At 33.6% G+C, this 27,008-nt stretch overlaps 1 protein-coding gene and 1 pseudogene across 1 annotated transcript; one reads left to right on the top strand and one right to left on the bottom strand.

Moving 5' to 3' along the window:
* Positions 1 to 2,033: 2,033 nt before the first annotated feature.
* LOC116141339 lies at positions 2,034 to 7,731 on the bottom strand (annotated as a pseudogene).
* A 9,504-nt stretch (positions 7,732 to 17,235) lies between these two features.
* Positions 17,236 to 23,287, top strand: LOC116141330. Its single transcript, XM_031426851.1, has 2 exons — positions 17,236 to 18,605; positions 22,379 to 23,287. The coding sequence occupies exon 1, from the start codon at positions 17,289 to 17,291 to the stop codon at positions 18,594 to 18,596; it is 1,308 nt and encodes a 435-aa protein (XP_031282711.1). The 5' UTR covers positions 17,236 to 17,288; the 3' UTR covers positions 18,597 to 18,605; positions 22,379 to 23,287.
* Positions 23,288 to 27,008: the final 3,721 nt, after the last annotated feature.

The raw sequence follows: 27,008 nt of genomic DNA, 5'->3' as shown, positions 1-27,008 counted from the left end.
TTCTAATTTCTCACTACTCATGATAGTAGGCATGGTATTATGCATAGGTATGATGCAAATGCACAATGCATAGGATGTGCATTTTATTTTCTGTTTTTCTATTTTTCTTATTCTGTTTTCTGTTTCTTGTCTTTGTATTACTTTCTATGCTTCTTTTCTTTCTATTCTTTATTTATTTCTATTCTTTTCTTTCTTTCTATTCTTTCTTTTCTTTTCTTTCTTTCTATTCCTTTCTTTCTTGCCAATCGGACTCGGTTGAGGCATGGATTTAGAGCCCTGGCCGTGTGAGTGTATTCTCTAATTCTGGGTACAGTCCTCATCCACATGCACTTCTAACGGACTGTATAATTCTTTTTCTAATTCTGAGGCCGCTCACTAAAGGCGGCGTGTGGCATGCTGCGGGGCTATGTCACTCATGGGTTCCCCATCACAACAACCTTCTCTTCTTTTATCTTTTTACACTTCTTTAAATAAAATTAACTTCTTTAATATTTCTCTTTTCTTTCTCTTTATTCTTTGTTCTTTAATGCTCTTATGAGTATGTATGCATGTAGATGGGCTCATGCTTATTATTCTTTCTAAATTCACATGTTTGGATGCAATAATGCAATATGGAGAGTAACCATCTACAAACTCATCTCAAGATAACAAATAATCATACTCATACATGCATTTCTCTTTGACATTTCATCAAACAATTTATATGCACACATCAACTCTAATTTGGCTACACTTCTACCTCTCTTCTAAGCCACCAAAATTTGGAATAAAACACACCAAGATTAACGTCAAACCTGTCCAGGATTCACACTCCATAAATTCTACTCCAATTCTTCCATAATTCACCCAAACTCTCATCAAACATCAAGTGTACAAACACTACTTCTCATGGATAAATTCTAACCATCATTCAATATTCATTCCATCAACAATTCCTCATATATAAGCACATACATGCATAAAAGAAATTCTCTACACAATATTACTCCAATCATAACTAGGGTTGGATTTACTTACCTTAGATGTGAGCAATCCAACACTTTAGTAGTCTTCCTTGATCCAACTCTCTTTCTCTTAAATCCTATGAACACAAATCATAAGAATTCAACACTTTAAAAATTAAATCTCACATCTTAGTGCAAGGATCTTACCTAAGGATGCTTGGGATTGAAATTCCACTAAAAACAAACCAAGATCTATGAATTTCCATGAAAAATGAGTGAAGAAATTTGAGAGAACTTGGGTGGAAGGTGGCATGAATGGATGAGAAGAAATGGCTAGGGTTTCATTCTTCAGCTCTTGATATAACAAAATATTACTTATTAGTTCCCCATTTTACCCTTGCACATTCTATGAAATTTCATCTATGTCCCTTAGTCAATCACCATAATGCCCTCATTTTTATTCACTTCTCCATGTTATTCTACTTCTTTTCACTCCCCACTTTTTCAACTAATTAGGAGTGAAAAGACTGTTTTACCCCTAATAAAATTTTAAGGCATTTTCTTCACACTTGTTCAAGATAACTTTAACAAAATTCAGCTAAGGGTATTAGGGCATAAATAACGCTATGTACCTTGATGTGGGCGTTACAACTGCTATTGCATTCCCAACTTGTGTGTATGAAATGAAAAATAACCCTGAATGTTTAGGACTAAAAACTAGACCCTTTTCTGTAATTCTAAGGCTGGGGAATTCTGCAAGTTTTAAAATGTCCAATTAGGGAGAGAAAGTCTTAAAATGACAACACCATACCATAGTATTCATACGCCCTCTAATAAAGTTTTGCAAAATATATATTTAAGATAATGAAACTCCAATACAAAAGCTATTCAAAGGAAAATCCAAAATAGTTCAAAGTCACTTGCCTATCTTTAATAGACCCAAAAAGTCAATAGCAATCTGGGAATCCTTATAATCTTGCATTTTCACGGATTGTGAGTAATCGATCTTGTAAAGGATGAAGTACACTCTGGAACAAATAATTATGGGGACGTATATTGAAATTGGGTTATTCAGTAGAACATGATATCTTATACCTTTTTATCTTGAAGAACAAAGACACCTGGTAGGTCCCTAAAGTTTGCACCCTAAAAACAAATAATAGGCAGAGTTGATCAATGATAAGAAATATCCAAAAGAGGTGTAAAACCAATAAAATGGTGTAATGTCATTAGGTAAAGCAATGAAACCTTTTTTTTTTTTTTTGGAATATAGCAGACTTTTCATAATCATCTTCATTCAACTTCAACGACCGAAGATCATACGTCATGGTGCATTTTAAGGAGTAGAAAGACTGACCACATCTACAAAGATGCAAAAGCTGATCAACTTAATACCATTCATTAGTTGGATATTTTATAAGATTTACATTTCCAAGAGCAATATAAATTCTATTAAGCTTACAATTTCACTTTAGTCTGATATATTTTTGAAACTATGTGCGAGCTATTGTCTCATACTTCCTCTCATCTTAACTCTCATCATTTGTAACCTAAGATGAGAATGAAATTTTCAAAATTGACATCAAACAACACAAAACACTAAAGCTTTTTGAAAAATTTAATATAAAAAATATATTTTTAGGAGCAACACTTATTGGTGGGGATCTTATTGCATCGTCAAGACAAGCGGCCTTTTTTAATTGACGAGGTTGGTCCTTGATATATGCAATAGTGACTTCCTAGATGAATGACAAATATTGGTAATTTTTTGCAAACACTAATCACATATCGGTTAAAAGACACATACCTCAAACTTAGTTGGAATAAGACCGGCCCTTGGATAAGACCTCATAAGTTAGCAATGGATATTGTGGTAGTTTTTGATAAAAGAAGAAAAGCCGATAAGATCACATAGCTCATGGTGTCATGTTCAAATGAAATTAAAGAATACACTTGCCTTAAACAAGAAAACCCACATCCGAAATTGTGCTAAACCATAAGAACCTGCTGCCATCACCCCTAATCGAGTTTGACAGTCCATGGAAACAAGACATCTGATATCATATCTAATCAAAAATCCACCACCAAACTTTAAAATATCTACAACATTCTCCATTAGAACATATCTTGGCTTCTAAAACTCAATAATGTCCATGAACACTACTAGCTAATGATCTTTTATGCCTTCGAAGGTAGCTTTTTAGTTTCTGAAACGATTGAAACCAGTAACTCCTTGACATGGAGGCCCCCCACATATAAAATCAATCAACATAGTCTTACATAGACATTCAAAAAAAATGAACGTTATGAAAATAATAATAATAATAATAATAATAACCACTAACAAGTAGACAATCATAGAAAATATATGATAAGGAACTCACAGGAAGTAGCAATATCTTTGACTTAAACCCTTTTGTAACATAATCTTTCAGTTTCTCCTCGCAGTTACTGATGCAAATGTAAAGTGACATAAATTTGTTGTACAAGAAACAAGAAAAAAATGAAAGGAGAAAATGCAATGACAATTACATAAAGGAGTACGTCAAGTCCTTAATAGGCTCCCAAGTGTCCTCACTAGGACCGTATCCCTTCCAACGCAATTGAAATTCATATATGATAAATAAAAGATTGTTATTAAGTTTACCAAGATGACAAAATGCAGAATACCGAGATAAAAAGCAACCTCAGAGCAACGAAAAAATATTGGTTAACCCTATACATTTCTCAAAAACATAAGTTCTCAACCAAACTATATTAATTTGGAATTTAGGAATAACAAGACAAGAGTGTTATATCCATGTCAATATGTAGCTAAATAAGTCCAATATGCTTGTATGTTTGTTCCCTTGTTCATTTTTTATTGGGAACCATTGCCTAGTGATATAGTTAAAACTCTAGGCAGACAAATGTAAAATGCATTGAGGTAAGACTGAATCAAAATCAAACTCCCAAGACCAGCTTAGGCAGGAATACATGGCAATGAATAAGGAAACAAGAGATGAGTAACTATGGGCAATCGATAGATGTCAAATTTTAGTTCTCTACCTCCATTACATTTATAGAAATATTGATTAGACAAAATTAAAATAAAGCAATGCCATAAATTTGCCAAACAATGAAGGAAACGCCACAACTATCAAAACTAGAAAACAAACATTTCAAAGGAAAAAGTGAATAAAAGATGAAGAAAAATTTGATCAGTGATGACATGTGCCATATAAAGAGCTTTACAACAAAGACAATAGAACAAATATGACATGTGGCCAATCTTTTCCAAATGAAATGTAGAATACCTTAAAATACACTCTAGGTTTCTTCACTTTGTTAGGATCACCATAACAAACAACTAATAACCTCTCCGCTTCAAATTTCTCACAAAAAACAATGGAGGCTTTATCGTTTTCTTCTTCATCTTCTTCTTCTTTGCTAACTGAGTTCAAACTCTACTCTAACCCTTTATCTAAATCAAAAATGAGAATTGTTGGCACAACTTTTCCCATTCCTTCAAGAAAGACAAAAAAATCTTCCATTGCCTCATTATATTCCTCACATGTTTATCCAAAAAATGATGAGATATCAAACTTAATTGAACAAATCTTCAACATGTGAACAATTAAGAGTACTAATTTAAAAGGACACTATACCTGTGTCTCGGGATGATTGTATTTCAAACTTTTACATGCATCAATATTTATGTCAATAGCCCACCTCTACATTAAACACAATAAGGAATCAACATGCTTCCAATTAGTTAAAAAGTAATATCTTCGATATTGACATAATGCAAATCCTTTCACTAACAGTTAATGGAAATATCATCAGATTTCAATTATTTACCTACAATTACTAGTTTTACTCCAGATAATGATGCACACAATGCACAGACTAATAGACATGCATCACAGCCACCATACAAGTCCAGCAAACGCATCTCAAAATTCCCAGGGGTGTTGTTTGAACCACTCTCACTTGAAATAGTCGATATATCACTATCTCTTTTATCAATTTCTAAGTTAATAAAGCAAATAGCATCAATTAATTGAACAAAAAATGAAAAAATCCAGATTGTAGGGGCAAAATAAATTTCCTATGATTATGTTTGTAACAGTCAAGTATGGCAATGCATATTTTATATCATAATACAAGTCACAGGGAGGAATATTTTCTTCCTTTGCCTTTAAGTTCATTTGCATTGTCAATTGAACTAGTTATGAACCTTTATGTTGATATGAATGCAACAATTGAACTAGAAAATGGAGAGAATAATTAAAGGAAGAACAATGAAATACTCTTACATTTGGGGCAACTTGAACAATGTTTACTTTAGACACAATACAATTTAGTGGACTGTCATCTTTAACATCTGAGAGAAACACTCTTCTTTTGTCAATAAGACTTGCATGGTCCTTGATGACCTAAAAATGACCAAAAATTGCAAGTTCAATGCACCAAAACAGATCATAAAGATATGGGTGAAAAAATATGGAATAATCAGAATAATCTCAATATGTCCTCAACTCTATAAAACCATTGAGCTGTAAAGTATGGCTCTCCATCAATACCTTCAAAAAACTTAATGATTCTAGCAATGTCATGAAGCTTCCCATCCTTAGCCTGAAAATTAAGTGATTATCAATACATGAATTGGGAAACACTTTCAATGAAAGGAAGATAAAGAATAAGAAGTTACCTTGACATAAGTGTTATCACCAAGAATGTACTCACTATTGGATTCATGCAAATTGAACATGAAAATTGTGTATAAATGATGAATAAAGTGATGGACAAAAGGTAGAACACAAACAATTAAAACATTAACAAGTTAATGTAAGAAAATAATAGAAAATTACCAACTCCTTTGCTATTAAATACTTGGATCTTGATTCTTGGAGCCTAGATTCTTCAAATGAGATTGAAGAAACACAAATGTAATCCACACAAGCCAAGGAAGAGAGAGCCGAATGAGTAAGAGAGAAAGTGAGAGCGTGTAATGCTTTTTTGTACTTGAAAAAGGTATAAAACTTGTTTTATATACCATGGGCACAATGTGTAATTTTAAAATTGTTTTGGGAAGTCCTCAAACAATTTTAAAATAACTTGATAAATAAAAATCATCATCAAGTCCTTGGTTTTATGGTTAATTCATAATTATTCCACAAATTTTAATTCCATTAAATATTTTAACCCTTTAGAATAAAGCCAATGCACTTTTGTCCCTATTATTGAATCTAATTCAATAATAATATTTAAATTTTCTTATTACCCTTGGTTGGTGCTCGCGGTCCACGGATAATCATTTCTCACCAATACATTAACTCGAATGTAACTGTTTAAGTCTGAACATCATTAATTCGATTAATGATATGTATTACTCTCTCTCCCTAAGCTTCGTTTAAGTGTGACCATTTTGGTTCAATGTGATTTAGTCGTTGACCCAATATCAGATTCCGATATGTTTCGTTATAACTCCTTATGATCAAAACTCCCACCGATTATGGTAGACATCTAAAAATGTTCCATAACCCCTAAACCACAATGAAGAATAAACTTCATTAATGAACCTTTTAACCGGTCGTACATACCATGTAGTAAAATCCATCCTTCGTCCAATCTTGATCAAGAATAGGTTCATCGTATGTCAAAACCCTTTACTTAATCTTTATCTAAATTGTCAATCAATACATTGGAACACGTTGCCATGAAACACCTTTCATGCGACTTTATTATACACCACGGCCGAGGATTTTCTTTTTCCAATGTTTGTTGACATTCGTTTAAGAACTCAAAACTATTTCAAGTCGATGGATCACTTATTGACTATCACTTTTCTTCGTACATAAACAATACATGACCAAACCGGCTTCTTGCACATGACATGATTCTTCTCGTGGTTATACACTATATGAACCATATGCATCTACAACAAATCCAATTGTGATATCTTAGGTCTAAGGATCAATGATATACTAGTACGATCCTACGATGTATCATTGACTACATTCTAGATGTCCATGTGATTCATCGTAATTAGTCATGTTCAATAAGTAGTTCACTAACCGCTCATTCACGCTAATGCCTTAGTGATATGACTTTCGTAATCACCCACACTAATGTCATCACATGACATTCAATGGAGATATTTAGCATGCATACTATGCAATGTTATTGCCCAATCAACATTATGAACATAGGGAACTCTTCGATGATATGATCTTTTAAAGATTCGGATCATCCGGACATTCCACATGTATTATAAACAAAGTATAAATTTGAAGCACTAAGAGAAACATGTGAAATAAAGAAGAATTCTTATAATATTAATAATATAAATAATACATCATTTTAAAATATACAAGGTAATATGCCCCCAAAACCGACAACATGATTGGTTCCTAGGGCATATGCTAACAAAACTCCCACTTGCACTAGAGCCAATCGATATGGAATCTCATATCCCTCTTCTCAAGATAACAATCGAGCTGCTTTTGTGTCATTGAGTTAAGGGGTTAGCTGTGTTCTCTACTGAAGGTGTCTTCTGCACCAAAATTTCTCCAGCTTTAACATATTCAGCGAAAATATTCTCTCAAAATGTGATATTTCCGCTGAATATGTTTCGACTTTTGGTATGCCATGGTTCCTTTACTTGTGTAATAGCACCATTATTATCACAGTACAGATTTATTAGATAAGCCATACTCAAAACCACACTAATTTTGGTTACAAACTTGCACATCCAGACAGCCTCATTTGCTGCTTCTGAATCAGCTATATATTCAGCTTTCATAGCGGAATAAGCAATTATTGGCTATTTGGAACTCTTCCAACTGACTGCTCTTCCATTACATATGAAAATGAATCCAGACGTTGATTTTCTATTGTCCACATCTAATTGAAAATCAAAATTTGAGTATCCCTTGATGTTCAACTTTGAACCCTCATATCTTAGTATTAGTCCCTGAGTTCTTCTTAAGTACTTAAAGATCGTTTTCATAGCTGACTAGTGTTTCTCCCTTGGATTGGACTGATATCTGCTCGTAACACTTAGGCTATCTCAGACCTTGTACATAGTATGGCGTACATGAGACTATCTACGAGTGAAGCATAGGGTATCCCATGCATCAGTTGGCGCTTTTGATCAGTCTTGAGACTCATATCTTTTGAAAGATGAATTTTATGACTGCAAGACAAAAAGTCCATTTTGGAGTTTTGCATGATGAAACGTTTTAACATCTTTTCTATGTACGTTCTTTAGGATAAACCTATTAATCCTTTCGTTCTATCTCTATAGATTCTCATTCCTAGAATATAGGTCTCTTCTCCTAAGTCTTTAATGGAGAAAGTTTTGGATAACCTTATTTTAACCTTAGTCATCATCCCAATGTAATTTCCCATCAACAGTATGTAATCTACATACAATATGAGAAATATTATGGAATGATCCTTTACCCATTTATATACATAGGGTTCATCCAAATTCTTTATAAAACCAAACAATTTAATTGTTTCATCAAATCAGATGTTCCAGCTCCTGGAAGCCTGCTTCAATACATAAATGGATATGTGCAACTTGCACACTTTATGTTTTTCAGCAATGAACACAAAACCTACAGGCTAGTACTACATGTATATATTTTCCTCAGCGAATCCATTTAGGAGCGCGGTCTTGACATCCATTTGCCAGATTTCATGATCATAGTATGCTGCTATGGCCAGCATGATTTTGATTGATTTAAGCATTACTATTGGTGAAAAGGTTTCTTCATAGTCCAACCCTTGTTTTTTAGTATAACCATGTGCAACCAGTCTAGCTTNATTAAATGTTGGGATGAGACCACTCGATTACCCATAGTTGAAATCTCACTTATGCCTCCATATTTTTTCCTTTTCTCATGAAACATCATCCCATCGAGCTACAAGGTTCAGAGAGCCCTCACCTCAGTAAATCAAGGTCGCAGTTTGCAGTAATCCACAAGAAGGAAAGCCTACCAGGATAGTCAATGACACAACAAAATGTTTGAGGAAAAAACACGATTTCAACTCAGACCAAGCATATGGATTCACAAAGGATAAAGAAAAATGCAGGAAGACATGGCCAAAATAAAGTAAACAGATATGAGGAAGGAAATCAAGGGTCTTTTATTCATCGAAACTAGTACATCTACGGAGTTATGTTACAAGACTAAATGAAAAGAATAAATGAAGAGTTATAAAAGCCTAGTCTTCATCTGGAGAGAACGAACCCTCAGATCCCCCAGAGCTCGAACCTTGGAGTAATGCGATAAGACACTCGAGCCGCGACCTCTCATAGTTAGTAGTCTACGAACTCCACAACTTTGGGTAGTAAAACGCATTTTTGAATCGAAACGAAGCAAAAACAGGGTCAATCGATTTAAACTCGAGAGTTTTCAGAGTTCAGAGATGTTCAAAGGTTGATTGGAAGCACCCTTAAAGCTCAGCGTAACGAGAAGGAAAGAGAAAATCGAAGATTCAAGTGTTGGAGCATGCAAGGGCAGTTTCATAAATTCAACCAAATGAAGACAAAGTTTTGTTGCAGCATGAAACTTTCGGGTCAAATATACGTTTTGGCATTTTGTCGCAATGCCGTAGCGAAAATCAAGTTCGCCGCGACGAAAACTGCAAATTTTTATTTTTGTAAAATGTTGTGTTTTTCTATTATTGTATTAGTTCTTAGGGTTTTGGCCAACTATTTAAGAAAGACTTAGCTCATTTTGAGGGAGAGTCGACATTTTAGGCAAAAGGGAAGAGGATAAAGAGATTTGAAGAATTTGGGTCTCCAAACTAGAGAAGATTTCATTTCTCTTTCAATTTCTAACATGTTGAACTCTACATTTACAGTTTATGTGATGTTTTTCTTTATTTTGAGCATGGACTAACTCAATTTTGGGTTAGGGTTTTGATGTAACTTGGATTACAGTGGTTTAATCTATAAAGTTGTGTTGTTTTTGAGTTCTATTGCTTAGATTATGTGTTTATTCTTGTACTTAATGCAATTGGATGTTGGGTTTTTGATTCAATTGAATGTTTAGCATGATGAGACTAAGAAGTGATTCATGTGTTAGCTTCTTAGAGTAGACACCATAGATTAAGCGAATGTTAGAGATAGGTTTAATGATTTATGAAATCTTTATAGGATTCCATTATGTTAATGGACTTTGAACCTTTAATCTTTATTTTGTTGGGTGCGGAAGCTTAATAGGGATAAGCAGGAGAATATAGCCTGAAAAGGTATATTCAACAACTTAGGGAGTCTGATTTATAATCCTTGCATGTGAACTTGAAAGCAACAGAAATTGTAGATTAAATTAGAGTATCCTGGTGAAGTTGAAACCCTAACCTCTTTTGCCTTGAATTGAATTTGTGATTGATTAGTTTAGTTTTAATTTCAGTTGTTTAATATTGTGCTTTAAATTCTAGCTATACTTTCTCCCACAAATCCAAACATTTTTGTGTTCTTCAATTAGTTATAAAACTAGAAAAGTTGGTACTTAGCACTCAATTCTTGTGAAAACGATACTCGACTAATCACTTTATTACTTTTTATGACTAATGCACTTACTAAATATGCATGTTTGTGAAAGCACACATCAGCAAGCCATAACTATTGTATCATGTGCTGAGGTTTGCTAAGAGGGTCCACTCATTTGAGTATTCTCGGTTCGAGGTTCCTTGGACTCTTCCTGTAGTAATATTTTTCTTCCAACACCTCCTTCCTTTAGGAACTCTTTCTCAAGGAAGGGTGCATTACTGCTGATTGAAATCCTCTGATTAGTATGGAAGCAAAAGTAATATCCCAAACTATTCTTGGGATACCCAATAAATCGACCCTTCTTAGATCCAACATCCAACTTATTTGTCTTGACAATCTTGACATAAGTTGTACAACCCCAAATTTTCAGATATTTGAAACTAGGAGGTTTTCCATACCACATCTCATATGGATTTGTACAACCCCAAATACATTCATATGTACCCGTACCTTGAATATTTGTTGGTAAAGATAATGAAGTATTGAAAACATCCTCTGGCCATTTCACTAAACGGTATACATATATTTGAATGTATTAGTTCCAATAATTCTTTGGATCTTTTGCCTTTACTCTTAAAGGAAGATTTGGTCATCTTTTGTTGAAGACAAGATTCACAAGTCGAATAGGGTTCTGAACCCAATAGACTTATAAGCCCACTTTCTCCTAACTGGATCATTCTTCTATCTCTAATATGACCTAATCTGTGATGCCAAAAAAGCTTGGGACTGATTTCATTTCAAGTTCTCTTATTTATAATGGCATTAGTTATGCTATAATCATTCATTTCTAAAATATACAAACCATTTGTATTAATAGCTTTGACAACAAATTCATTTCCAAAATAAATTAGACATTCATTTCCATTAAACTAAATTTTGTAACCATTTTTACATAAAAAAGAAACATAAATGATATTTATTTTAGCCTTGGAAAAATATAGCGTTCTGTACAAATACAAAATTTGTCCAAATGGTAATGTCAAACGACAAGTCCCCATGGCCTTGGCTACAACATTTGCTCCATTTACCATCTTCAAAATGACTTCATTCTTTGACAATGCAAAACTATTCTGCAGTCCTTGTAATGAAACACAAATGTGAGATGTAGCCACTGAATCTAAAATCCAAGAATGATCACTCAAATTAACTATTAATTCAAATTCTATAACATAAGTATAAGACATACCTGCTCGAGCTTTCTTCAAGCTCTCCGAATACAGAGGACAATTCCTCTTCCAATGTCCATCCTTTTTACAGTGGAAACACTGCCCCTTGTCTTTTGTAGTCTTGGTAGCACCCTTCTTGAAAATCCTTTTCTATAGTCCAACTTTTGGACCTTTTCTTTATTTCCATTGCTTCTTCTTAGTCTTACTCGAAAAGACTAAGAAGAAGCCGAAAGAACATTTTCATGCCCCTTATCTTTTCTTCCTTGCTTATAGAACTGCTAAATATCCTTTGCCAACTCCGCAAGAGTGCACTCAATCCAATTGAGATTATAATTGGTGATAAAAGGGCTTAAAACTGGATGGAAGGGATTACAGAATCAAATTCACCGTGAGAATAATTTCATTTACGCTCTTCATATCCTCATGTCGACTCTAGAGCTCGACATTCATTAAAGCTAGCATGCAAGTTCGAGCTCATAAATGGTCCACTTGCCATTTTTTGGAAACTTCTTTCTCTTTTGTTGTGGCATCCGAAGGTAGAAAAAATGAAAGGGGTGCTTCCAAGACGTACACAGCCTTTTCAAAGTTGAGAAAAATTCTCAAGTTTGTTAACCAATTGTTGAAATTGGTTCCGATCAATCTATTTCATCTAGAATCATTAAAAGTATTTTGTTGCTTATTTTCAATTACTATCACACTATAGAAATGCTGCAAAGAAATAAAAGGTTTTATTAGTGTCTTGTTATATTTAAACCTTTAGAGTGCATTTGGTTGGGGGCTATATGAGATTACTGAGGTAATGCCATCTTATATTACTTGGTTACCACGTTTGGTTGTCAAGTAATATAAGATTCCAGTAATCTTCCAATTTTCTTGGAGGAAATCTAATTACCTTCATTTTCTTATGCATTTTAAAATTGCTTGATTATCTTATTTTTGTTACAATTTTATCCCTTATTAATAAAATTTTAGAACAATAATGCCCTTGTTTTAAAAACAATTTGCAAAAATACCAATTGACTATTTTATCCTTATATACAAAGTTTTTAGGACATAAATATCCCTAAAATTATACAAATTACCCAAGGGTGGTGGTTGGATCTGACCACCAACTCCATCCGCCGGAAACCACCGCCAGTAGCAATGGAATGGCATAGGACCGACCATTTATGGTCGGTCGTGTGTCGATAAGGTTGTTTTCAGCCATAGATCCATGGCCAAAAATAGCCAGATCTATCCTTTCACAGCCAAATATGTGGATGTTTCACGGCCACAGATCTGGCCGTGAAACGACCGTCGTTTCACAGTCAGATCTCCACTTTCGCCACCATCGGTGGTGGCGGCAAACCGTTAGCAGTGGCTTGGGGTGGGTGGGGGTGTTTTTGTTAAGTTTTAAACTTTATTTGTTGCTGGAGTGTTTTAGCTAAATCTGAAATGTAAGGGGTTAAAAGAATTATTCAAAAAATAATATTATATTAATACTTAAAAAGGAGGGCAATTTAGTCAATTATATAACATACCCACCAATCTATTCCTCCTAACCAAACATATTAATATAACATATATATACCTACCAATTTATTCCAACCAACCAAACACATTTCCATAAACATTCCCAATAATCTTCAAGATAATCTATCTTTCCATTTATATAACATTCTCAGTAATATAACATTTGTTGAACCAAACGCACCCTTAATGTTAATCATATTAGCTCCCATTATTTTATTTGAAACTCATACTCCCCTGAATGGAGATTGAGAAATTTCATTGGAACAAATTTCTAGTAGAGAATCAAATTCTCATTAAATTTAATGAAACCTCACATAATAGAAATCTTGGCTCATTAAGTCCAATAAGTAATAAACCATTTCCTTTTACATCACTATGTAAGATATGATTCGTAAACCTGCCTCTAGCTTCGGATATCTCACATAATAAAAAATTTGATACTCTAGACTAGTTAAATCTAACCCATTGTACTTTCTTAAAATAGAATTTTCATCATACCTCCACATAATAGAAATCTTAGGTACGGTACAAATTTCTATCCAAGAACTAAGAAAATTAATTCTACATCAAAAAAATGGTATCCCTCACATAATAAAAATCTTGGGATATCCATGTTTATGTCAAAGAATTAATCAGCCTATAACGGAAAGCTCAGATTTAATATTTTTCCTAAGGGAGATTTAGGTTTAACCTTTACGTTAACATTTTTTTTTTTTTTTTTTTATAGACTGTCACATACATATCATTCATATGCATCCATACAAACATAAAATAAATCAGGGTGATCATGGGGTTTTGAAAATACAATCCTAATTAAGTGAACTATTCACCTAGTCTAATATTTTTTCTTCTTGGATCTCCATCCAGTGGCTCCTTGGATCTCTATCCAGTCGTTTGTCAAACGATTACACAATACATGCTAAGGCACGTAGGCCCAATTTACAAATCAACCAAAAATTAAACTTAAGGCTGCATTTGTTTTATTATTTTTTCCTATCCTATTCTTATCCTACCCAAAATACATATTTTTTTCCTGTTCTCAAAATCCAATCATATGTTATTCAACTCAAATTATTTAGATTTTTTTTAACCCCCTAGATTTGTTAATTTAACTAAACACCCCCAACCGGCCACATCCAACCGGTCATGCGTCATTCCGTTAATGGGTGGATGGATAGGGTGTTTTAGTTAGTTTTCAAACTTTTATTGTAGGGAGTGTTTAACAAAATTAACAAATGTAGAGGATTAAAAATAATCTTACCAAATACCTTTTCAAATTCAAATCCCATCCTCATAATAATAACCCAACTCAATTTTTTTTAAAACACTACTCAAAATAATAAAACAAAAACAACCTTAATTATTATTACATGCCAATTATGCATGAATATTACAACCCCAAAATCAATTATTTAGGAAAAAATAAATTCACCCATAATCATCCCTACCGAATATATATATAAATCACAATAAAAAGGAAATAACATCAATTACATGAAAAAAAAAAAAAAATCAACTTAAAAAAAGGATAATTAGATTGTTCATCATCATTTACCTAAAGATGAATCAACCAACTTGCATTCACAACTTAAAAAAAGGATAATTAGTATATTAGTAATTACCTAAAGTTGAATCAAGAGCTCAAACGTGCCATACATTCTACCTTTATTTAATCAACATTAACCGTCATCAAAACTTAAAAAAAAAAATTAAGTTCATCATCATTTACCTAAAGATGAATCAACCAACTTGCATTCACAATACAATTCAAGCCAAATGCATTTATAATCTATTATATCACATATAACACTCTCCAACATGCATTCAAAATTCATTATGCATCCAAATAATGTTTGGCCGAATTCATCATTTTCAAACTCATCAAATTTGCATCAAATATGCTCATATTACACATGCATGTATCATATAAATGAGATTAGGGGTAAGCAGTTTCAACTACCTTGCAATTTTTGGAGAAACTAGAACCAAAACCAGAACCAGTCAATTCAGGTTCTTAGGTTCCTAAAACTGGAACCTGAAATGCAGGTTTTGATTTCTTACCCGGATACCCTGTAAAACTTAATTACCCCCTATTAATTTAAAAAATTACAAATACACCCTAAAAATTTACAATTACGCCCCTGACAGTTTATAATATTATATAAAATTATAATTACTAGAGTGGAAATGAAGTTTTTGAATTTACCGATAAGGTAAATTAACATTAATTGTGACAAAAGAATCAAATTAAATATTAATATTAATATGATTTATGAATCTTTAATTAAATAATTAGTATAACTATAAGTTTGTTTTATGTCATTAATTTAAGTTTGATCACAAAACACTTATATTTCTTAATATACCATGACCCCATGAGTTGTCATACTATAATGTTATAATAAATTAAATATGTAATCATTTAATTAAGTTATGTACTAATGTTCAATAATTTATTATATTTAATTACTAATATACTATTTGATTCAAAAATATTCTTTTAATAATATTAAAACTGGATCATAATTTTAATGATACACTTAATTAACATTATAATATATATATATATAAAACATATAATATTTAATAATAATGTATGTACTAACCAAGTGGGGGCCTCCACCCACTTTGGCATGTCACCCACGGAGATTCATTCTATTTTTAATTCTTATATGCAAAATTACAATAGACACCTGCCAATCCCGGTTTCAGGACATGTTCCATCCCAGGTACTCAACCTCAGTTCCCATTCTAGGTTTTGAGTCTGGTTCTGGTTCCTGCATATCCAAAAACTGGAACCGACCCAAACTTGTACAATGACAGTTCCAAATAATTGGAACCGGAATCGATCTTGTGAAGGCCGATTCTAGGTAGGTTGCGGTTCTATAGTTTGAAGTTATAAATGACCCTATTATCTTGCTTTTAGCGAAAACATTTTTTTAGTTTGTAAGTTCATCCCCATCCCCAACCACCTAGCCACTGCCATTGCCACCACCATCTAGCCACTACCACCACCACCATTTACCTTTCTGCTCATCGAATCAATTCTCACAATTAGGTTAACTCTAAACTCAATTAACTATACAAAAAAGAAAATTACACCACCCCCCACCAAAAAAAAAAAAAAAAAAAAATGAGCTTTCACATACCCAGAACCCAAAAGATGAAAAAAATAATCAAAACTTTCAAAAATCTAATAGGAACCCATCAAAGAAAACAACTGAAAAACAAAAACATATGATTTTGATGCTGGATTGAATTGCAGTGAATACTTAAGGAATAATATTTAGGCATGGAGAAGGAAAACCCTATTATGCTGCCATACATATCATAGCCACCCACCCGATGCCTATCCACCAAGAAAAATATTTTCGAAAATTAATTAGTACCCTAAAAGAATTGTGGATGAATTTCTTCTAACAAGATACAATCAACGTCACTATCCTCTAAATAAATGTGGCTGATTTTTGCGCCAATTTGCATGAAAACTCCCACCACTCATGATCGTCGAGCTAGGCCAAATTGGCCCGGTGTCCAACATCATTAACCAACCTCGTCACCACCACCTTACTACCCACAACCCCCTCACCAAAACCCATATCTCCATCAACTCGTTCATCCCGCTGTTCGTCGGCCACAACTCTAGGGTTTGACTTGCGATTTTCTTGCTTTTTTGGCCATTCCCAACACCGAAAATTCCCCCATCACCACCTTTAGCTTCGCCGACACCTCCGCTCCAAAGCCCCTGTCATCCGCAACACCAATTGCTCACTGATCATTGCCCTCCTCCTTCTAGGGTTTCACCAATTTGATGACTTGGGTTTGAGTTGTTTTGCATAATGTTAATTAATCATCCTACCCTTACTTATAATAGACATTTGATTATCCTGCCCTTTTCCACAACGAAATTTACTAACGAAACTTTGCTATGGGTAATAAAATTGTATTTTGAAACTTTTTGGGTGGAAAATGTTATTTGGCCATTATTTGGGTGGGAAAAAGTGGTTGACTCCGAAATAAACATGAAAAAACAGTATTTAGCCATGAACATTGAAGAGGCTTATAATCAATATTAAGAAGCCAAAACCCTGAAATCTGGAAAATCAATCATTGAATATGAAGAATGGTTATGAACAACATCAAGAATCCACCAACAAGAAGCTCAAGTCAAACTTGGCATTACCAATTTGTGAGAACAAGAAGACCAGAGACTTACCCAATTTATCAGAATGCCAAACTTGTGGTTTTCGAACCGATGCTTGTTCCGGTAAGAACAGAATTCAAATTTTATACAGTGAATGGCGAATTGTTCTTCTTTGCAATAGATGTCTTTCTCGCGTTGAATCCTCCCTAATTTGCTCTTATTGCTTTAATGAAACTACAAATGATTCGTTTTCTTGTTCTCAATGTAAGCGTTGTGTTCATAGAACTTGCTTTTTAAAGTACAGAACTGTTTCTCCTTGGTCGTATTCTTCTTCTTCTTCCATGGACTTTTCAGTTTGTGTTGACTGTTGGGTCCCTGAATCAATGATAAAAAGGAGAGGGTTTTTTATTGGTAGGAACTATAGTAGCCATTCTAAGGTTTTCAATGACGCCCAATCTTTGAAGGACCCCAATTTTGCTTTGGAGAGGACAGTTGTGTTGGCCTTGATGGCTCCACCGATGGCGGCAAAGAAGCTGATGGAGGTGGCAAAGATGCCAATGGAGATGGAAAGTAATGCATTGAATTTGGAGGTAAAGAGGGAGGGCGATGATTGTAATGATAAGAAGGTTGTTGATGATGCTGAGTTGGCGTTTAAGCTGCACCGGGCAATGAATAGCTCGCGGAGGATTTCAAAGAATTTATGTGCTGTGAAATCGAGTTCTTCCAGTGTTCCCAAGATACAGGAGTTTAATGATAATTTGGTTCTTAGATGCTCAGATTCAGGGAATCCTAGTGTTTCTTGTGAGATTGAGGTTTGTGCTAATAAGAAGATGAATGAGAATCTGGATAGAAATGTTTTAGATCCTTTGCTATGTGTTAAAGATGAGGATATAGGAGTGCAACTGAAGGAGGGAGAGGGGAGCTGTTCAAACAAATTGGTAAAGTCAAGTGGAGATGAAAATAGTACAAACTTTGAGTCTAGATCTTGTCATAATAATCAATATGAATCTACTGAATGCAAGGTTGAAACATGTGATGGAAAGCCTGATCGCTATTTGTTGAAGTATAGAAAGAGGAATCCAAGCTCCAAACGAGTTCCAAATGGTAGACCTAAGATTCTGTATGAAAGAATTCCCAATCAAAATCAGCCTCCAGATGCTGGATTATCTTTAAATTGTTCAAGGGAATCGAGAACATTCTCAAATGGTTCATTTCAGTCATGTGCTTTTCCTCTACAAGCATCTACCTGTGCAAGTGGTTTGTCTCCAGATCAGTCTTAGAGGGAACAGGTACTAAGTTACTTAATACTTTCGCCTTCCAGTTAGTTTGTTTTGTTTGTAGCCCTAATTTTTGTTTGCTTTCCTCGTGATTGATATTCTTTTCTTAGTTTTGATAGAATATTCAGTCATATATCGTAGTATCAATGCTTTGCCTAGTTCAGTTCAAAATATAGCTAATAGTTTAAAGGATCAATGAATATTCACTAGTAATTTTAGTTTATTCATTGCCAATTACCTGGATCTGTTGCAACTCCAGTGTCCTTGTATGAATTATTTTCTGTACCGTTATGTATTTTGTTGTAGTGTGAGAAATGTATATCATTTTCTTGGCAGTTGTAAGCCAATATTGTTTTATATTTAAACTAATTGTTTTGGTAAAATGAATGAAAGTAGCTCTGATATATGAATCTACATTGCATTGCTTACTTTAAATAGAGCAAGATGTAGGGAGTAACCCATGGAACATTGGTTCCACTACAAATTTTTGCCCACAACCATGAAGCCAATGGACAATGAAGGAACAAATGGTCAGAGCATTCTGCATCATTTTTGCACCTAACACACGAATAGGGGGATAGGCTCATTTTTCCTGCTAGTCTTCTTTTACTCATAATGTACCAATTAGAAGATAGGCATGCCTTGGGTCTTCTAATTTGAAGTAAGTAACTGATGTTATCTTTTTGTGCTATGTCCAAGCCAAAATGTTCACTTGGTAAGGGACTTCTACCTTCCAAATAAGACTTGAGGAGTTGAAAAATGTGTTAAAGTAGGATTTGCTTGATATTGACAAAAGTTTAAATGTGTTAAATAGTTTTTAAGTTAAAAATCTTACCTTAAAAAGAATAACAAAAAAGATATTTTTATGTATCCAAGGTCTCCTATCCTACCTCTTATTGTCGAGGGAAACTCTATCAAAAAAAGCCTAGAAGGTCAGCACGTTATAAAGTTGTTAAATTTTTCAAACTACCTCTAAATTTGAGATCCCACCCCTAATGGAAGAGCAACAATTGTTTTTCTAGCAATAGAGGCATTATGCCTTGCTGAGGAAGATTTTTGTGAAAATTTTGAATAGGGGTTTTTGATGTTTTTGGTTTTGATGATCTGGATAAGAGATGTTTTTTCATCGTGTCTAGTTTTTGAGCCTTGGGGTTCTTGGGACAACTCTCCATTTTTGTGAAAACTTTGAATAGAGGTTTTTGTGTTTTTAGGTTTGATGTTTTCCTTGGGTTGGGACAACGTAGAAGCATTGTTTTCTAGCACCTAAAATAATAATAATAGAAGCATTATGCTTTATTGAAAGTTAGTAAACTCAAGGAGAAAGATCACAAAAGATTTCCCCCATTTAGGCCCAAGGACATCAAGAAGAACCTCTAATAAATTCTTTGGAACCCCAACCATTCTAGTCTGTATTTTCTTTTTTTAACAATTTGCTCGAGGAAATTTGTCTCAAGAGGAAATCTCCGTGATCATTTTTCAGGCAGGTTCCAATCTCTTTGGAAAAAAATAGATGATATAGAATCCGAATACAAGTCTTTGTTTCTAAATTCTAGGAATACAAAGAATCTTAGAAATGTGTTTGTTTGAAATATTTTTGAAAATTCTTTTTGGATACAACTCTAGAGTTAAATTTTAGAAAACTATGAAAGTACCTTTTCTTAGTATTCTATCAAATTTTATCTAGATTGTATTCAAGAACCAAAAAAACTTATTTTTGTGTTTTAGAACACCTAAATATTTTCTTGACCATTAAATCACTAACATTTTATTAAATATTAAAACCCAATATACCACTTTGCCATATCTCCAACAAATCTTTGATTTCTTGAATTCAATTTTCATCTTTATCAAATTTATTCACTTTTCATCATTACATGATTAGATAGATTTTTACAACACTTACGATATTGCAATGCACAAATCATTAGTAAGTTTTTATCTGTGTACCCTTGAGGTTTACTTGAAATTGAAATATAGTATTTGATAACAATTCTTTAATCTATTATTTATGGATTTAAAATAATTTTTAGATTTTACCCTAAGAATGTAAAGCTATTTATTAAATTTGTTTTAGTCATAGATGTGGCACAGTATATATATAAAAAAAAAAATGCTTGACTGCTGGTTCATGTTTTACGTTATTAAAATATGTTATAATTATGTTTATATAAAAAATTTGGTGAAAAATAGTGTTTTAAACAACATGTTAACCAAACAAATATTCAGATTTTCATTGTTTAAAGATATTATATAAAAAATGTTTTAAAGTTGAAAACAGTTTTTGAATATTATATCAAATGTATTTTTACATTTTAAAAATATCAAGAATACAACTCAAATTTTGGTTTGGATCCTTATTTTTAAAACTGTCTTTGGATCATGAATAAAAAATGTTCTTACCTACCGCTAATAGCCTTTTGCTATGGGGTTGAGATGCTACCTTCCAATTAACCAAGTAGTCTTTTGCCTTCACCCATTTCTTCCCAAAGAAGATTCTTAAAGCCTCTTTAATGCTGCATTGATTAACTAAATAAAGAAAGGAAACAGGTATGAATGCTAGGTAGAACTAATTAGATGAGGATGAGTTGCCCACCATTAGATAAGCAACCTTTCCTCCAGCCATGTAATCACTTCTCAACCTTTTCAATTACAGGATTCTATAATACACCTGCTCTTGAATTGCCTGCCAAAGTTAAATCCAAATATTTCATCTCCCATCTCACCACCTCACCACCCGTTGTAGAAGCAAAATAAACAGATCTATTATTAACATATTAATCCCAAACAATGCGCTCTTTTGTGGTTTATTTTAAACTTAGAAATGTCACAAAACAACAGCACCACCTGAATAGAGGAATTTGGAATCATCTCCGGGCTGAAGAAAATTGTGTCAGCTAGTTGGAGATGAGGGATAGTTACTTTGTTCTACCAATTTCTAAACCTTCCACAACCTGTCCTCCACTACTCTAGCAACAAGTTTACTTATACCGTCCACCACTAGAGTGAAAAGTAACAGAAAAAGTAGGTCCCCTTCTCAAGTCCTCTTGAAGTCACTTTCACCCCTAGTTACGAATATCTTTCTCCCCCATCAAGTAGGTTCAATGCTCTAAATCCTTTATAGATGTCTAGAAAGAGGATGCATTTCCATGTTTGAAAACTCTATTTCATGTTGGATATGTTTAACAAGTTTTGGATATACTTTAGGGGATGTTATATAAGTTTGCATATTTGTAAAAATACGGCTCCTTTGTAAATATATTGATCTTCCTTGGTAATTCTGGTATGAATGCTACATGAGTAGGTTGGAAAGCGATTTGAATTTTTAAGTTTGGTGAAACTATTGTGATAAATAAATGAATGCCCAAACTGTGTTCAATTTATTTAAAATTTGAAAAGCTTTAAAGCATAGTCAATTGGCAGAGTGGTGGGCATTTTATGGATGTTCATTATTATGTACAACTTGATAACTAAGGTTGAATCTAACTTGCATTTTATAAATGTAATGGTTGTTCATTATTATATACATTGTAAATTCTGCTTTATGTGTTACCTCTCAGGTTTTCATGATGCAGATTTTATATTTGATGCATTTTGATTCATATGGTATAGCTCCTTTGTCTATGAACATGTATTTTTGTTTGAATTAGAAGCTGTTTATTGAAAATTTTGTACACCTAACTAACTGTATTCAAAGCTTTTTGGGCAAAATTTTTACGATGTTTAAAGAGTACTCGACTAATGCTGTGTCTTGAGACTGAATATTACGCTTTATTTTGAAATGGCAGATTATAATTATCATTTCACGGAAGATCTTGGAAATTATCTCGCAAAGGCATTCTTTAGTTTCCTTAAACTTGAAGCTTCTGGTGAGTTCTGAGGAAGTATTCAAGTTTTTGGAGGATTGGCGACTGGGGAGATATATTAGTGTATATACTCTTCTCTTTATATGCTTAGAAAGTCCCACTTTATTTTTCTTAAAAGCAGCTTGGATTCTTCCCCCTATTCTAGAGGTTTGAATTTTAGAATACTTTAGGAATTTGAATGTCGAGGAAGCGGCTAAATTTCTGTACTCTTGGTTGGATTAGAGTGTGTTTTCTTATAAATCGTATTTTAATTGGTGGCTGATAATTCATCCTATCCCTTATTCTTCAAGCAAGAATGATTTGAAAAGCCAAAGTTCCAAACAGGATTTAAATATTATCATGGGTAGCTTTGGGTAGAATAGCACATAACATTGTCCAAAAAAGGTGGACTAAGGTCCTTGTATTCACTGGTGTGGTATGTGTACAATTGAAGGGGAGATCATCAATCATCTTCGTCTTGACTATTCCATAGTCTTTAAGTTGTGGCTTCGTATCTTTAAGGCCGCAATGCTGATGTGGGTCATTTTTGGAGTCTCTTATCTTTAGCCTAGTGTTGTTGCTTTGGTCATTGGCATTTTCTGAGGGGGATTATGTTGACTGATTTTTAAGTTTTAGAAAGTGAAGTTTGTTATAAGTGGGAGTGGGCAACTATTTTTATTCAAAGTTGTGGTTTGCGATGGGCGCTTTCCTTGATTCAGTTACAGACAGTGAAGCATGTCTGTTGCTGTTTACAGCAGAAAATCGAAAGGTGTGGTTCTTTTATATTTAGGTTTAAAACACAGTTACATGAGTGTCATTATTATTATTTTTAAGGTTTACAATTTGTTTTTAGTCTCCTTTGGTGGTTCTTTTCTTATGTTGGTTGGCAACCTTCTTAATGAGATCCTCCCAATTGCAACATTAAATTTTATGTTTTTTGTGTTCACAGTTGTTGGACGCCCACAAAAAAGCAAGTATGCATTACATTCACGTTACTTTTCTTTTAATTAGTGTCTATAATAAAGGCATTTACTTTTGATAGTGTAATGAAATGAAATATATATTTAAACTGATAGATAAGTATCCACTACAAGAATGCCAAATCTTTAAAAAAATGAAAATCTCAAAAACTGAGAAAATGAGAGAGTCCTTGTAGGCTAGAAATGGAGAGTGATGATAAAGATCATGTATCCTACATATTATGGAAATAGTATAAATAATAGTGTGAGAAACCATCTAACATTGAGAAGCTTGAATGATTTGAGATTGTAAGAATGTAATGTGTCCTTTTTTTCTGTTATAATTTTGTTAATTTTTGCTTTATATCATATATCATATCATGACTCGAATGATAAATTTTAAGCTCAAGCTTATTGTGTGATAAATTATTCTTTAAAGCCACAAACTACATTTATAACCAGGAAATTGGCAGTTGCAAGTAGACCTAACAAAACGGGCGGGTGGGTCGAGTACGGGTTGGGTCTAAACGGGTGCAGGCCCAAAACAGGTCTATTGTACCGGTGGACTCGCGGGTATCTATTTGTTCACTCCAGTTTTAAATTTTTGCAGTTACACCCCCAAATCTTCCTAAAATTTTGAGGAAAAATTGTCTTCCTTAGGTCCAAACAAAAATTCTCTTATTCCCAATATAGTTTTAGTTCACAAAAAACATATCCAAATTTCTATTATCATTCAAATTATCATCAGAAAGAATAAGGAGAATCATATTAAACCAAATAAAAATCTCTAATCCCCAATTTTAGATGTAAAATGAATCCTTTAACATAAAAAAAAATAATTGAAATTCTAAATAATTAATTTTGATGTACGCAAATTAACAACTCAGCTAAAACAAGATTTAAATAAATCAATATGATCTCTTTTCTTTTTCCCCACAATTTAGAATCTTTTCCCCAAGTTTTCTGAGCTGTCAATCACGAACCAAAACCATATACACACAAAAGCCCAATAAAAAAAAAAAGTCTCTTACATTATTTTCTCCCAAGTTTACTCACCAACCAAACAGAAACCTATAACCTAGCAAAGAAAAAGATAAAAACTTTACTGATTGTCCTCTCATTCCTCAGCAACCAAATAAGCCCCATAAAAAATTTGAAAAAAAGAAAAAACTTGCACAAGAAAAGCAACAGCGGCACAAGCTAGAAAGTAGCTACTAAGTACAGGAAACGGAGACAAGACAAATTAGAAAAACTTCTAGATTTAGTTTGATTCATGTTACAATGGTTTCCAAAAGAATACAAACAAACATGTTGATTAACATCTGTTCTCTGTAGAACGGTAAGAATAAAGCAAGAAGAGCAACCTTCAATGTTACTAGATTGTAGCCGAGGAAAAGCTAAAGACGCCGGAGAATTGACTCCAAGAATTGGAGCTGCTAAAGAGTGAAGAGTGAAGAAAAAGGAGATGAGATCAAATCGGCGACAGTGATACACATACCTTGATGCGTCGACAATGGAGACTGTAGATGTGGTTGATGAGAGCGGAGACAGGAGAAGTGGCGATAATGGAGTTAGGGATTTTGATGACGATGAGTTTGAGAGAAGGCTAATGAGAGAGAGTGAATTTGAGTTAGGTTAGGGATTTCGTGATTTGGGGCAAAATGAAAAGGGAAAAGGGTTTTTTTTTTTTTTTTTTTAAAACAAACAGGTACCCACGGGTGTACCCGCTTCACCCATTGGCAAAACAGGCTAGGCCGAGTATAGGTCGAGAAAAAACAAGTCCAATATTAAAGACCCACACCCTATATTTTTTACCCAGGTTTAGGGTCGATCCGTGGGTGCGGACCCCTTTTGCTAGGTCTAGTTGCAAGCATCAATCAAGTTGAAGAGCAATGGGGGAAATTTACTTTTGAAAGTTGGTTAAAAGCTGTGATGTGAAGTGGATCCAAATTTGTTGATTCAATTATTCCACTTATTTTTTTCCTTTTCTCCCTATGGTGTAAAATCTCAGAGTTAGGAACATTGTATATTTAAAACTGTGTACTGCTATTGATTTCTTAGGCTTGGGAAGGTTCACATAAAAGTTTAGTGGATCAACTTATTAATTTTCATTCTTTTTTATTATTACTATTATTATTATTATTCTTATTATTAGAGTTAGTGACATTAATCCTTGGGGTATGATTAGACTTGGAAACACGGGACTCGCACCTACGAATCGATGGTTACTTTTTGCGGGTACAGACTAATATATTTAGGACTCGTGGGATCATTACTCGTACCTAGCCCATCTGTTATTTTCACATTGTGGGCTAGGTGATACCCACGGGCCCAGTTAGTAAATAAGGATAATGGGAATTTTATGGGTATGATTCGACAAAGGGGTGAAAATACGTTTGTAAAAATTTGGCTATAAAGTTCTGATACAAGAAAAATACGGTACATGTATATACATGTTTAATACGACACATTGTCAATAATACGTTTTGAAAAAGACGATAATATCAATTCTGGTTTTAGCACTTTTTATGGACCACCTAGTTAAAATCAATATATCATTTCAAATATACGGGTACGAGAATTTTATGGGTATGATACAACAAATGGTGAAAAATACATTTGTAAAAATTTGGCAAAAAATTGGATACGGGAATAATTTACGAATAAAACGTTTGAGGCATATAGTTCGTGAATAATACAGTTAGACTGATAAAATACGAAAATTTGTGAATTTACTAACTAGCCCACAAGTACCCGCACAAACATTGAAAAGTGGCAGGTTCATAGAAAAGGGTTGAAATTTTTTTTTCCTTTCCTTCTCTCTTAGCTCCATTGCTGGATTCTTTTCTCCAACAATATCTTGCCTTTTCTTCACTATCCAACGCCATTGTTTCCTTTTCTGCTCTCTTGCTCTATTGTGCATTTTCCTCTGTCCAGCTCATCTCAAATCCAAACTAAAAAGAAAATTCTGCCCTGGTGACTGACTATTCTTTCTTTGGAATTTTTTTTTTTAATTTGAAATTGGATATTATGAGTGAATGAATTTTGATGTGACAGTGGTGAATTGGATTGATTTTTTAATTTTATTTTATTTTTGTAGACTGGTTTCTTTTATGGTGGTGGAACTTCTAGTGTAGTGCTTTGAAGTCCGATAAGTGTAGTGGTGCTGTGGCTTGTGTGCTGGAGTACGATTTTTGAGAAGATGGACCGGATTTTAAATTTTTTTTTTTTTTTTTGGATTTTAAATTTTTTTTTTTTTTTTTTTGAAGAAGATTATGTAGAGAACAGAACAAAGGAAAACAGAGAGAGAGAGAGAGAGAGAGAGAGCGATAGAAAGAAAAGAGTTGACCCACAGGTCCACCTATGCCCACCTGACCGGGTATGGGTGTTGCATTTTCTTACTTGTTCACAATGTTTACCTGTTTGACCCATACTCGTTTAACCCGTACCGATGGTTACTCGGCTCGCCCGTTTGCCAGGTCTACGTATTATAAAATAATAAAAATCTCTGAGGTTCTGAAAATATTAGAAATCTTTTAACTGTTAAATTTTAGGTGTTTAGATGATAAGAAGGTAATTTAATAATATTTATTAAATGATAACAATGTAAATTT

Source organism: Pistacia vera, unplaced genomic scaffold (assembly GCF_008641045.1).
Source record: "Pistacia vera cultivar Batoury unplaced genomic scaffold, PisVer_v2 Contig398, whole genome shotgun sequence".
Classification (NCBI taxonomy): Eukaryota; Viridiplantae; Streptophyta; class Magnoliopsida; order Sapindales; family Anacardiaceae; genus Pistacia; species Pistacia vera.
Note: the sequence above shows the minus strand (reverse complement) of the source record. Positions and strands in the feature narration are given on the sequence as shown.

Bases quoted from the DNA above. Each gene is read 5' to 3' on its own strand.
- LOC116141330 (XM_031426851.1), top strand. From the start codon at position 17,289: ATGAAGAATGGTTATGAACAACATCAAGAATCCACCAACAAGAAGCTC.